The 14,852-nt window shown below is 37.3% G+C and overlaps 1 protein-coding gene across 1 annotated transcript in view; it reads left to right on the top strand.

Moving 5' to 3' along the window:
- The window catches only part of KIAA1328 (KIAA1328 ortholog), a 465,758-nt gene that overhangs the window by 57,215 nt on the left and 393,691 nt on the right, over positions 1–14,852 (top strand). The window contains exon 4 of the mRNA XM_043976482.1: positions 11,325–11,440. Within this exon, the coding sequence (XP_043832417.1) occupies positions 11,325–11,440 (116 nt within the window). The remainder of the gene's footprint in view (positions 1–11,324; positions 11,441–14,852) is intronic.

Here is a 14,852-nt window from a genome sequence, read left to right as displayed (position 1 = left end):
TGGGCCTGACTCCATTGCTGATCACACTGAAGCCTTGGTCTGCTCTGTTTTCTGAGCTTGATGGGTTTGCGCCTCCTTTGGTATCCTTGAAGCCCTATCCCTAGGTGCTTACCATCTTGGTACCAGTTTCTTTGTGGATGCCCAATTAGGATTGGCCCTACTGAAATTCAGACCTCCTGAGCCAGCATCTCAAATCATCAGGAATTACAGACATTCACCATCACACCTGGTCAGAATTGATTTTGAAAAGAACTTGATTCTTTTTACTATAGACTGTGCATTTTTCTGAACAACATTCAAGCAGAAAACTTAACAAGATTTTAAAACAATTTAAATGGTTGGTTTTATTCTAATATTTCTTTTTCTTGCTGCTTGGCTTTCTTCTATGCCATTTCCTACCTAGAAATAACCTTCTACTCCTTATCTACTAAACTGAAAAATATACCCCAAAAGAAACATTTAAATAGCTAGCATTTATATAGTACTTTAAGGGTTTCAAAGTACTTTACCTTTGTGACATCATTTAATCTTTACAACAACCATGTGAAATTATTGCTATTATTATTCCTATTTTACTGATAATGAAACTGAGGCTAAGAGACTTGCTCAGTTTTCAAATTTATGCCTTCCTGACTTTATACCTTCCTGTTGGACTAAAAGTCCAACATTTTATCCACTGCACCACTTTCCCATTAATTAATTTTCTCACTAAGTAGAAATGTGTATCTACCAAATTCAACTTATCACCTCATACGTGTAAAACCTGAAGAGAGAAACAACATACCCAACAACTAAAAGAGAGAGAATGATTCATATTTGTCCATAAAAGTATCTTTAGAAGGTGTTATTTAGAACACAATTGTAATTTTTTTTCCCTTGTGATGTGTATCTACCTTTACTTGATTGGGTTGTGATTTGTACACCACTGTCATTAGTGAAATTGATCATAGATCTGTTGCTATATTGAAGTAGTCTGCCGTATATCTGCTTTTTTTTTTTTTTGGTGGGGTAGTGAGGGTTAAGTGACTTGCCCAAGGTCACACAGCTAGTAAGTGTCAAGTGTCTGAGGCTGGATTTGAACTCAGGTCCTCCTGAATCCAGGGCCAGTGCTTTATCCACTGCACCACCTAGCTGCCCCCTAGTCTGCCATATATCTTATGCCATTTAATAAATACTAGCCCCAGTTAGCTAATACATGACTTGATGAAACCAATACCCCTTTTTTAAGAAAGTAATTTATATTCATACAAAATATTATGTCCAGGGAATGTCCCAATATACATAGTATTAAGTTAAATTTCTTCCATTACATGAGGAGTTTCCATTTTTGGTTTTTAAATTATTATTTTGCTCTGCCAAACATTATAATAGATGTAAAATGAGATATTGGTGCTTGTGATTTGGGGAGGCTCAGTTACATTACATTAGAAAGGAAGCTTATTGGGGGCACAGACTTTCACTATTGTAGTTGGATCCTCAGTAGCACTTAGCTTAATACCTCTCACAAAGCAGTTATTTAATTAAAATTTGTTGATTGGTTATGGTCTGAGGAGCCAGAAGAAAAATGTGGGTTTCGATGCCAAATTTGTTGCATTGTTGTAGGGAATTTCGACCAAGAAATCCAAATGGCACTCAGGAATAAGGAGAGTGGTTTTATTGACGCACCAGCCCAAAGCAGAGTAGCCTCTGGTTCTTTGGGCCCCGAGCAAATGTCCAAGCTGCAGTTATATACCCCTTAGGTGTGAAATACATGTAAGTTTTCAGTACATTGTTTTGAGCTACTTGCAGAGAGACAGGAAAGCATATTTCAGTAAACAGAGGCATATGTAAAGAAGTTGATACTAAACCACAGACTAAAGGGGAAAACCAGTATGCTCTACTTTTATTTTGGGGGTTTTAGCTTGGGCCTCAGTTTTATCCCCTGTACTTTCCCATATTACTATACCAAGGGAAGGCTTGTTGGTTAATAATATCTAGGCATTTCTACAGCTCTTTAAGATTTGAAAAACACTTTAACTTTTTTTTTCCATAGATTGAAGAGGATAGATTACAAATAGAATATCAGATCTTATAAATTGCTTTATTGGCTTGCTTTCTGTATTTAAGGCCGGTAATAATCCATTTTCTCATTTTAACTATGGTAATAGCCACAAGGAATCCATGCATATCTTTAGAGATAGGCTTTTAGAAGAATTGTTGGCCTTTGTGTTTAACATAGCTTGTTAATTTTGATGCCTTTTGGAGCACAATAATTACAAAATAATGTAATCATATCATGACAGTAAAAAAAAATGCCCTATTTGCCTTAGTGTTGTGGATTTTTGTTACTTGCCTTAGAAGGTACACTTTTGGAGTGTGACTTTGGGGGAGGTGAGGATATTTTGGTGTCTTTAGGAAAATTCATCACATGTGTGTTCACAACTGATGTTTTGTGTTTGTAAAAGTTACATCAACTCTGTGTGATCCCATTTGGGTTTTTCTTGGCAAAGATACTATAGTGTTTTGCCAATTTCTTCTTCAGCTCATTTTATAGATGAGGAAAACTGAGACCAACAAGGTTAACTGACTTGCCCAGAGTCAAACAGCCTATTAAGTGTTTGAGGCCAGATTTTATTCAGGAAGACCACTCTTTCCTGATTCCAGGGCTGGCACTCTATCCATTGTGCCACCTAGCCTGCCTCCTTTCCCCAGTTAATTCCAGTTAATGCTTTTGGCGTAAGTTATGATGTCCTCTAATAACCTGACAATCAGAATCATATGATCACAATTTGACAGTTGGAAAGTACCTTAACATCCACCAAGTCCAGCCCATACACAAAAGGAATTCCAAGTATAAACATAAATGAAAAGGTCATCCCACCTCTGCATGAAGACTTTCACTACCTCTTGAGGACAGGTCCTTACCATTTTTGGACAGCTGTGATTGTTAGGCTGCTTTCTCTGTCATCAAACTTAAACTTTTCTCCTTGCAACTTTCAACAGTCGTTCTTGGTTCTGCTTCTCAGGCCAAGAGAAACAAGTCAGATATTCCTCCACATAATTGTTCTTCAGTTACTGGTAGACAGCTGGCATGACCCCTCTGAATTGTCTCTTTTCTAAGCTTACACCGGCTAGTTCCTTTATGAATTCTCATATAACACATACTTGAGACCCTTTACCATATAGTTGCCCTCCCTGGATACTCTACAACTCTATTATGTCATTTTTCCAAACTACCTTCTATCAGTTTTGAATTTATTTCATTAAGTATGAGGTAGTACCAAGAATGTTTTGATGTGAATCTCTCTAATCAATAGTGAGTTAGAACATTTTTTTTTCATATGGCTATAGGTAGCTTTGATTATTTCATCTGAAAATTTCATGTCTTTTGATCATCTATCAATTGGGGAATGGCTCTTATTTTAACAAATTTTACTCACTTCTCTATGTGTTTGAGAATTGAGGCCTATCAGACAAACTTGCTTCAAATTTTTTTCATAGTTACTATTGCTAACTCTATTTCCCTCCATCCTATTCCCACCCCATGATATTTACTTTATTTTCTATCTTCTTTCACCCTATCCCTCCTCAAAAGTGTTTTGATTCTAACTGCCCCCTCCTCCAATTTGCCCTCCCTTCTTTCACCCTTCCTCCCTTATCCCCTTCCCTTCCTACTTTCCTACAGGGCAAGATATATTAACTATATATACCCAGTTGAGTGTGTATGTTATTCCCTCTGAGCCAATTCTGATGAGAGTAAGGCACACTTACTCCTCCCTCCTCCCCCGCACTCTCTCATTTTCCCCTCTACTCCATAAGCTTTTTCTTGCTTCTTTTATGTGAGATACTTTACCCCATTCCACCTCTCCCTTTCCCTTTCTCCCAGTGCATTCCCCTTACCCCTTAATTTTATTTTTTTAAAGATATCATCCCTTCATATTCATCTCACACCTGTGCCCTCTGTCTAAATATATTCCATTCAGCTGCCCTAATAAGGAGGAAGTTCTTATGAGTTACAGGTATCATCTTTTCATGTAGGCCATGTAAACAATTTAACCAATTAATATTTCCCCCCCCCCTTATGATTTCTTTTCCTGTTTTACCTTTTTATGCTTCTCTAGGGTCTTGTATTTGAAAGTCAAATTTTCTCTCTGCTCAGGTGTTTTCATCACGAAGCCCTGAAAGTCCTTTTCTTTCATTGAATTCCCTATTCTTTTTCTCCCTGAAGGATTATACTTCAGTTTTGCTGGGTTGGTGATTCTTGGTTGGAATCCCATTATCCTTTGTTTTGCAGAATATCATATTCCAAGCCCTCCAATCTTTTAATGTAGAAGCTGCTAAATCTTGTGTTATTTTGACTGTGAACTCCACCATACTTGCATTATTACTTTCCTGTTTCTTTGCAAATATTTTCTCCTTGATCTGGGAGCTCTGGAATTTGACTATAACATTCTTGGAAGTTCTTATTTTAGTATCTCTTTTAGGAGGGTATCTCAGGTGGATTCTTTCAATTTATATTTTACCTTCTGCTTCTAGAATATAAGGGCAATTTTCCCTGACAATTTCTTGGAAGATGATATCTAAGCTCTTTTTTTGATCATGGCTTTCAGGTGGTCCAATAATTTTCAAATGATCTCTCTTGGATCTATTTTCCAGGTCAGCTTTTTTCCAGTGAAATATTTCACATTGCCTTCTATTTTTTTCATTCTCTTGGTTTTGCTTATTGTGTCTTGATTTCTCATAAAGTCATTAGCTTCCATTTTCTCAATCCTAATTTTAAGGAATTATTTTCTTTCAGAGAGCTTTTGTACCTCCTTTTCCATTTGGCCAATTTGACTTTTCAAGCTGTTGACTTTTTTTCATGATTTTCCGGCATTACTCTCATTTTTCTTTCCCACTTTTTCCTCTACCTCTCTTACTTTATTTTCAAATCCTTTTTGAGTTCTTCAGTGGCTGAGACCAATTCATATTTTTCTTGGAAGCTTTGGATGTAGGAGCTTTGACTTTGTTATCTTCTTCTGAGTGTGTATTTTGATCTTCCTTGTCACCATAGAAATTTTCTCGGGTCAGCATTTTTTTTCTGTTTGCTAATTTTCCAGCCTATTTCTTGACTTTTAAATCCTTCTAACATGGGTGGCACTGCTTCCAGGGTGCACTGTCCCAAGGGCAGTCCAAGGGGGGTCCAAGGTGGTATGATTTAAGGAGAGGCATGTTCACCACTTCCCTAACCTGTGCTCTTGGTCTGCAAGCAACCACAGGCCTGCTTGCCTCTAACCCAGAACAGATTGTTTCACTATAGCTGCAAGCTCTGGTGTGCCTGTGCTCCTCCCCTACCTGGGCCACCATCTAAGACTGCGACCTGGATCTGAGCACGGGTAAAAACAACAGAGTCCACCTCCGCACCAGCAAAGAGACTCCTGCAATCTCCCCCCTGGTTAACTGCTTGACCCTCTCACCATCTGTGAGCTTAGTTCTAGGGCAACTGCTGCAGCTGATTCCAAGATTCTGGAGGCCTGATTCTCTGGGCCTGGCGGGGGTCCTGTGTGGCTGTGCTCCACTCTTACCCTGGTGCAACAGACCCTTTCCTGCTGACCTTCTAAGGTGTCTTGGCTGGAAAATGAACTCACCCCGGCCTTTGTGGGGTCAGCTGAATTGTCTATGGCGTTATTTGAAGGGGGTCTTGGGGAGAGTTCAGGGAAGTCACTGTCTTTCCTCTGCTATCTTGGCTCCGCCCCCAGGCCCTACCCTGTCTTCTTATTTCTGTCCTGGTGCTATTTTGACTGTGCCAGAGTGACCTCAGTATTGTAGAGAAGGATTAGATAAAAGATATTAAGAATGCTCTAACATTATGAGGATAAAGTTAAAAGAGTCAGCTCTTTTGTTTGTTGAAGGCATAATTATTGAGGCAGTATATAATCTTGGTCCTTTGCCTTATTTTGCCCAGTTCTGTTGAATTCACCAAACTTTTGAGTGCTTATTGTGTGCATCAGTACCAGGGTACTGATGTTAGAGTAAGACATGGTTCTTGCTCTTTTAAAGCTTACAGCCGGGTAGGAGGGAAAGATGAAACATAGGTATTTCTAATGTATGATATTGCAAGGTTTAATACATTAGAGTTTTGCAGGACCAAGTTATTTGAGATCTAATGATGAAGGTTGTTACGGGAGGGAGGGAATTTGGGAAGCTTTTATAGAAGTTAGGCTTTAGACACAGAGAGTTAAGATATTCTAGCTTAGCTGAGTGGGGTATGAAAAGCATAGAGTAGGAAGTCCAGGACATGTTTTTTTGGGGGGATGAACCACGAACAATGTTTTTTTTATGGTGCATTTGGTAAGATGATACAAAGGAAAAGTGGAGAGGCATCAAACTGTGGAGGACCTGGAATACCAAAGGAGTTCAAATTTTATTTTTTAGGCATTAGTGACCCATTGAAAATTTTGATCAGAGGAATCACATGAATGGATTATAGACTGGGGGGTGAAGAAAGTAGAAACTGGAATTAAACTGGAATAGTGTTGGTAGTTCAGGTAGATGGCAATGGACACTAATTATAAGATGCTGTTTATGAGGGTGGATATGAGAATTATTAAAGACATGTAATTGACAGAAATTGATAACTTTGTTATATATGATAAGTGAGGGAAGAATCAAAGATAACTCCAGAGTTTCTGACATGGGAGACATGGAATGGTGATACCATAGACAGAAATATTGAAGTTACAGGAAGAACAAGTGTAGGTTGGGGAATGGATAATAAACTTGGCATTGGACATGTTGGTTTGAGATGCTAGAGGACATCTAGGTGGAAATGCCATGTTAGAGCTGAGAAGAGAGTCCAGGACTAGGATAGAGATTTGGCAGGTATCTACTTAGATAGTAGTAGAATTATTCACATAAATGAAATTGTTATGAAATTAAATTAAAGACAGAACATGGGGGAATACCTACATTAAAGGTCTGGAATTTAATTAAAAAACACTTATTAAGCCTCTTTCAAATACTATAAACTCTCATGTTTTGGGACACAAAGAACTAAAAAAAAACAACAAGTCCTTATGCTCTCAAGAACATTATATTCTGTTAGGGGAAACAACGTGTATAAATTGAAAATATAAATAATATACTAAGTAATTTAAAGGGGGGGAGTTTGGGCCTTAACTTAGGGGGCAACAATAAGTGTTTTTGTTTAGTAGTAAAGGGGGGACTAGGAATTCAAGAGGCAGAAGTGAGGAGGGAAAGAGTTCTAGCCAGGGCAGCAGACAACCTGTACAAGGACAAGGAGTCAGAAAATGTACAGTCATTGGTAGGAATAGCAAGTAGGCCTATGGTTTTTCAACATCATTTATATTATTGTGGTTCTAATAATAGAAATATTTGAAAAGAAACCTTTCTAAGTCTATGTACTTAGCCGCATTGACTTACACACTGTGACTGCATACCTACCTATGCTCATACACATAATGTGAGCATAAATGTTCATGTTGAATTAGGAATTTTTGTTTTTAAGTTACATGTGTACCAAAACCAGAGTTCTTAACCCAATAGATGAACAAGAGAGAAAAAATTAGAGGAGTGCTTCCTTTGAATTATATATTTATTTAGATCATGCCTAGTGAGTAGAATGTAGATTCAGAAAGATCTGGTTTCAAATCTGTTCTTTTTTTTTCTTTTTGATGTATTTTATTCCACTCCTCCCAATTATATGTCAAGATATTCATTTGGGGGGGGGTTATTTTGCAGACAATGGGGTTTAAGTGACTTGCCCGGGGTCACACAGCTAGGAAGTGTCAAGTGTCTGAGGACTGGATTTGAACTCAGTAACTCCTGAATCCAGGGCTGGTGCTTTAATCACTGCGCCCTCTAGCGGCCCCTTTTAGCATTCATTTTTTATAAGATTTTGCATTCCAAATTTTCTTCTTTCCTCCCTTCTTCTCTTCCCCTCTTCCCAAAATGGTAAGGCAGTTTGATATAGGTTATATGCGTGCAATTATGTAAACATATTTCCTGTTAGTTGCAGTTGTGAAAGAAGAAAACCATCAAAAGGAAAAAAAACACACAAAAAAATAGTGAGTGAAAAAAAAGTAAGCTTTGATCTGCATTTAGAGTTCATCATTTATTTCTCTGGATTTGGATAGCATTTTTCCATCATGAGTCCTTTGTACTTGTCTTGGATCTTTGTGTAGCTGAGAAGAGCTACGTCATTCATAGTTGATCCTCACCTAATGTTGCTGATCCTGTGTACAGAGTTTTCCTGGTTTCTACTCATTTCACTTTGCATCAGTTTATACAAGTCTTTCCAGGTTGGTCTGAGAAAATCCCACCTGGTCATAGTATATAATCCTTGTGATATATTTTTTATCACCTTGCTAGTGTTTTATACCAAAATTTTAGCATCCATATTCATTAGCAAAATTTGTCCTACTAATTTTTTATTCTCTCTTTTTTTTTTTAGCTCTTCCTGTTTAGGTATTGCACCCTAAATGTGTTGTAAAAAGAAATTGGTGTAAGACACCTTCACTTTTTTTTTTTCCCCCAGTAGTTTGTATAGTATTGGATGTAATGTTCGTTAACTATTAGAATTCACTTGTGAATCCACTTGACCCAGGGGATTTTTTGTTAGGGAGTTCATTAGTTGCTTGTTCAATTTCTTTTTCTAAGTTGGGGTTTATTTAGGTATTCTATTTCCTGATCTGTCAGTTTGGGGTAATTTATGTTTTTCAGGGAGTATTCAATCAAATTTTGCTCAGGTTGTCGGATATATTAGCATACACTTGTCAAAATATTTCCTGATTATTACTTTAATTTCTTCTTCAACGGTAGTGATTTTACCCTTTTCATTTTTGATACTGGATATTTGGACCTAGGAAAGGAAAAAAGGAATAAGAAGGTAGGACCAACTGAAAAAGCAACTAAACAACTGAAAGCTTAGTGAAAATTAGATGAAAATAGATTTAGAACTGGAAGGGGACCTTTGCGGACTTCTAGTGCCCTTTTCTATATTTTTGTAATTAAAGAAAAATAAGACAACATAAATAAGTGGTGGATCTAATTAGCAATTGTGTGTGACTTATCATGTAACAGCAGAATGCAGAGAACCGAGAATGTTTATGGTAGAGCTTAGTTCTGGATCAAGGTTTTAAAAAGGACAAAGAGATTTGAATGGAGATAAGACTAAGGAACAAAGGATTAGAGTATAGAGGACATTACATACAAAAATATAGATTTTCCTGCAGATTTTAATTTGCTTTAACTATCTATTTTAATTATATAACGAGACCTATTTAATTATATACTAAAATTATTATTCATACATAGTAGTAGGTTAATCAATAAATAGAAATTGGGACTGAGTTCTTTTGGCATAGTATCACATTATCTTCTTGTTATTAATGTGAATGAAAAAGGTTGATCAATATTAAACACAACATAGTATCTATTAGGACAATCTCAAGATTTCCCCTTTTTTGTTCTTATAGAGATTAGTGTTTTTTGTTTTTAAGCTATTGCATCATTGTGTTTTGTGATGTTTAAAATCCAATGTGTTTTTGCCAACTTGCACCCCCTGTGGGGGGAGGGGCTAGCTAGATTTACAGATAAATTTGGCAACAGTTTAGGCTTTTATTTTATTAAAAGATATTAGAAGTTAGTGAAGAGAGAGTGAGCACAGGTTTCTGGAAAGAATAGAATAACCAAGCTCAGATCTATGCAGAATAGATAGAGAGAAAAAACCAGCCCTTCACTTAGCAGCTCACGCTTCCAAAAAGAGACAGAGTCCCCAGCTGGGTCACCAGGAAGCCCCCTGTGGAACCAGAAGAAGAGCGGTCCCCCATACACAACTCCAAGTAAATTGGCTGGTAGCATTCAAGTCCATTGATTGACATGACTTGAAGGTAGTCCATGAATTGTGATGTATGTGACTTCTAGATGCTGGGATGACCTTAGGAAGGCCACCTCATGTCTTTCTCGGCAGGGGTGGTGCCCTGGTTCTCACACTTTCCTACTGGTTAGCGCTTAAACTGCCCATTTTTGCTGGGATTGAGTGCTAAAGGTTATATACTAACAAAGAAAAATTACTTTGTGATCTTTATAATCCTTCTTGGACTGAAAATAAATTAATTTCCAATCTTTCTTATGTTAGTTATCTTTTAATCACAGCCCAATTATTTATATGCCTCAGAGAAATGCTGGATGTCAGTGCCAAGGGAAAACAAGAGTTAAATTACATATACATATTAGGTTCAAACATTCCAGATGTGAGGGCCAAAATTTGATATATGGGAGCGTTAATTGGGTGACTCACCTAAATATTGGGGTCCCGGAAATATGAGGGCCCTTTTAGGTTTACCCTCCCCTCTGAACTACCCTTTTTAGATATTTCTCCCAGGCCAATAAGAAAGGAGACTTACAACTTTAATTCACAGAAGGATCAGATTTTTATTACTTGGGAATTAATTAACAATAAAGGTGAAACTAATTAAATCAAAGATAAGGAAATAGGAAAAAAGAATACAGATAAATACTCTCAACTCTAAACTTAGCCTATGCAATCCCAGATCATTTCTAATTAATCTACTTCCAAGGAATTTAGGGTTTCCATAATTAACTCACCAAAACCTGGACATTCTACATCTACAGTTTCTTGTACCACCGGAACAAGAGTCGCCAGAGCGAGAGAAAGAGAGAGAGAGAGCGTTCCAGAAGCACCTGTGCTTCCCTTCAGGGAGCGTTCAATCTTTCCTCTTCCCAAAAGGGGAGGTCCTTCAAAAACTGCCTATGGAGAGCTCTCCTTAGACCTCAGTAGTAAATGTAACTTCAGGGTGGGCCAGGTATGGCCCCCTCCCCAAATGGGGTCAGCTAAGAACTGAAATAATAATTGTATCACAATAATTTTGACCACACCAGAGATGAATAAGTTGTTTTATTTCTTAGTCCAGAATTTTAATAAAAATATGGGAAAAATCTAAATCAGAAAGAAATTGATTATACTTTTCTCTTATAATCTAGGAAAGTAGAACATATGCTTTTAAAATGGGAATTATTTTTTCCTGGTTGTTAACTGGATACCTTTGTCCTACCATGTAGGTTTTTATAATTTTGAGGAACCTCTGGTGATGGAAATAATTCTTCACATAAAATCATATATTTTTTTATTAAAAAAGGAGAAAATTGACATATGAAAGTCTAAATTGGAAAAAAAAAGAATGTGATCAAATTGAACATTAAGTGTATTCTCAAAGATTTTAACATATAGAAACCTCTGGAATAAGTTAATTTCTGTAAGTCACAGCTGTGTGAATGTAATTTATTTCATTCTAACATTTTTTTGGGGGGGGCATTTCTTTCAGGGTAAGTGAGGAAAAGGAAGTGACAGAAGAACGACTAAAAGCTGAACAGGAGTCATTTGAGAAGAAGATCAGACAGCTAGAAGAGCAGAATGAGCTTATCATCAGAGAAAGGGAAGATATCCTTTTGAAAAGTCCTTTCCCCCCCCCCTGAAATGTAGACTGGTCCATTTTTTCATGGTGAAACTGTGAACTCCAGAGAAATAATTGTTCTAATTTATAGTAGAGAATAAGTCTGCATGTGCTGCCATTCCCAGGCAATCAGAGAGACAACTTGTAAGCATGGGCGGCTGCTTCCTTTGAGCTTGGAAAGGCCTCAGACACTTGACATTTACTAGCTGTGTGACCTTGGGCAAGTCACTTAACCCTCATTGCCCCCCCCCCCAAAAAAAAACCCAACTCATTTGCTTGTTTAGACCATTCACTACAGAAGCATTTATAAAGTAATGACAGTGTGTTGTTGTTAAGTCGTTACACTTGTGTCCACCTCTATGTGATTCCATTGATGGTTTTCTTGGCAGAGATACTGGAACAGTTTGCCATTTTTTTCTGCAGCTCATTTTACAGATTAGGAAACTGAGGCAAACAGGGTTCACTTACTTGCCCAGTATCACACAACCAGTAAGAGTCTGAGGCCAGATTTTAACTCAGGAAGATGAGTCTTCCTGACTCCAGGCCCTGCACGCTATCCACTGTGCCACTTACTGCCCCAGTGACAGTATACTAGATAATTATTAAGTTAAAACATTTAGATAAAATACTATTCTTATTCTCATGAAATAAATAGTCTAATGGGACATATGACCCACATATAAATAATAATTTTAAAAAACCAGAAGAGATACAAGTAAGTATTAGATGGATCCTTGGAGGTCATCATCATTGAGCATCAAGAAGAGTTATTGCAACAATCCAAGTGTGTAGTAAGGAGATCCTCTGCTAAAGTGGAAAATAGAAAAGAGGATAGATGAGAGAGCTATTGGGGTGATAGAATCAATGTAAAACATTGATAGCAGGAGGTGAGAGGGAAGGGAAGGGAAGAATCAAAAGTTTTCTTTTAAAAGGCAGTGAGGTAGGGGGTGGCTAGGTGGTGCAGTGGATAAAGCACTGGCCCTGGATTCAGGAGTTCCTGAGTTCAAATCCGGCCTCAGACACTTGACACTAGCTGTGTGACCCTGGGCAAGTCACTTAACCCCCATTGCCCCGAAAAAAAAAAAAAGGGCAGTGAGGTCAAAAAGAAGAATGAATTTGAGGAGGAAAATTCAGTTCTGGACATTCTGAGTTTCAGATGCTGGCAAGGAATATTGGAGTAAGCTCAGAAGAAGACAGGGTTTGAGATGTAGTATTGGGGATCAACTGCTTAGAGTTGATAGTTGAAGCCATGAGAGTGAATAATATTATTTAGAGATAGAGTGTATGGAAAAAGAAGATGGCTGATGACAAAATCTTGGGGATTGGGATAGAGGTGAACATGAGAAACTAGATTAAAAATGGATAGTGAAATAAAGTCTGTTGTAGGAAAGGCCTGATTAAGACTGGTCCTTCGGTTGCTTATGTTTGATATTGGAATGAAAAGAACACTTATAGAAGATATGATAGTTAACCAAAAAAAAAAAGATTTATTTGGCCATATTGGGGAAGGATATTCATTAAGGATATTTAAATAATTCACTGAGTGCAGCTCCTCTGCTTTGTTACTTGTGGTAGAACACTAGTCAAGCATCTGGAGGATCTGAAGCTTGTACTCAGGCAACTAGAAGCAATTACAAAGTTGTCTGTTAAGTGGAGCACAACAGGGTATAGAACACTTTAAGAAAAAAAAAGTTTAGAGAAAGGGGATGAAATTGCAGTTGGATGAGGTAGAAAGGCCAATGGAAAACTCTTATGATTGAGGTCACCTTATTTTGTTTATGGGCTAAGTAGACTAATCCAGCAAAATAGGATCTATCTATCTATCTATCTATCTATCTATCTATCTATCTATCTATCTATCTATCTATCTATCTATCTGTATGTGTGTGTGTGTGTGTGTGTGTGTGTGTGTGTATATATGAGATGTGATAAAGAAGAGGGAAAATATAGCTCAGACAAGATCCTGGAATACAAACAAGGGTGAATTGGATCATGGTCACCAGAAAAGGAATTAACTATGACTCAAAGCTAAATTGTCACATATCCAGAAGCTGCAGTTTTTCTGGTATGTACACTATAAATGTTATTATACAAATATAGTAGAGTGTATACTTCATGATTCAGAATCATGGAATCTTTGAATTGGAAAGGTCCCCAGAGATCATCTAGTTCAATCTGCAATTGGAGAGAAATACTGCCAGCAAACTTGACAAGTAAGCATTCATTCAGGTTCCACATAAATACTACTTATAATGGGAATCTCACTGCCTCATGAGGCAGCACATTCAACTTTTGGATCTCTCTAATCATTAGGAAGTTTTTCTTAACTTGAGCCAAAATTTGATTCCATACAACTTCCATTCATTGTTTTTAGTCCTCAAGTTTTTTTCTTTTCCAAAGTGAAATCTTTCCAATTAATTCTGTTGGGCCCTGAGCCATAGTTTCCATTATATCCATTCATTATAATCGATCAGCTTCATCTAGATCTGGTTTGTTGTTCTTCCTAAAACATGCCTCCTATAATTTAACAGGATATTTCAGATGTAGTCTGACTGGAGTATGGAATACATTGGACCTATCATCCTTCATCCTGGATGATGTAACTCTATTTTGCTGTTGAAGATCACATTACCTTTTTGGGACCTTCTATCACATTGTTGACACATATTCCACTTTCAGGCCTCTAAAACCGCGAGATCTTTTTAGATAGCTTTTTGACTGAAAATCCTTAGATAAATTGTCATCTATGGGTCAGCTGGGTGGCACAGTGGATAAAGCACCAGCCCTGGATTCAGGGGGACTTGAGGTCAAATCTGGGCTCAGACACTTGACTACTAGCTGTGTGACCCTGGGCAAGTCACTTAACTCTCATTGTGCCCCCCCCCAATAATTGTAATCTATCCATGTTTTCCCATCCTATGCTTATGCAGTTTTTATTTTAACCAACGGTAGAACTTTACCATTTTCCCTATTAAATTAGAGTTGGGCCAATTTTTCTAGACTGAAAATAATTTTAGATCTTAATTCTGTTACTCAAACTTGTCAGCCATCTTTACCATTATCTGGTCATTTAAAAAAAATGTTAAATGGCAGAAAGTCAAGAACTAAGCCCCTGAGAACTCCTAGTAAAACCTTCATTCTGGATTGATGTTGAGAGTATCTAATCTACCAAACTACTCATCCTCCGACCCACATCTCTCCATCCTGTCTTAGTCACGAAGATATCATGAAACTTTGTGAAATACTTTACACAAATTTAGCTTTCTTATGTCTGTGATATTATCTAGTCTACAAATTTTAATTTCTGTCAAAAAGGAAGTGAACTTAATCTGGGCAAGTATGTTTAATAATACATTTATGTTATCTCTTAATAGTCTTCAGTTTCTCAGTGCTCCTAAA

This window comes from Dromiciops gliroides, chromosome 1 (genome assembly GCF_019393635.1).
Source record: "Dromiciops gliroides isolate mDroGli1 chromosome 1, mDroGli1.pri, whole genome shotgun sequence".
Classification (NCBI taxonomy): domain Eukaryota; kingdom Metazoa; phylum Chordata; class Mammalia; order Microbiotheria; family Microbiotheriidae; genus Dromiciops; species Dromiciops gliroides.
This window is presented reverse-complemented; position numbering and strand designations above follow the sequence as displayed.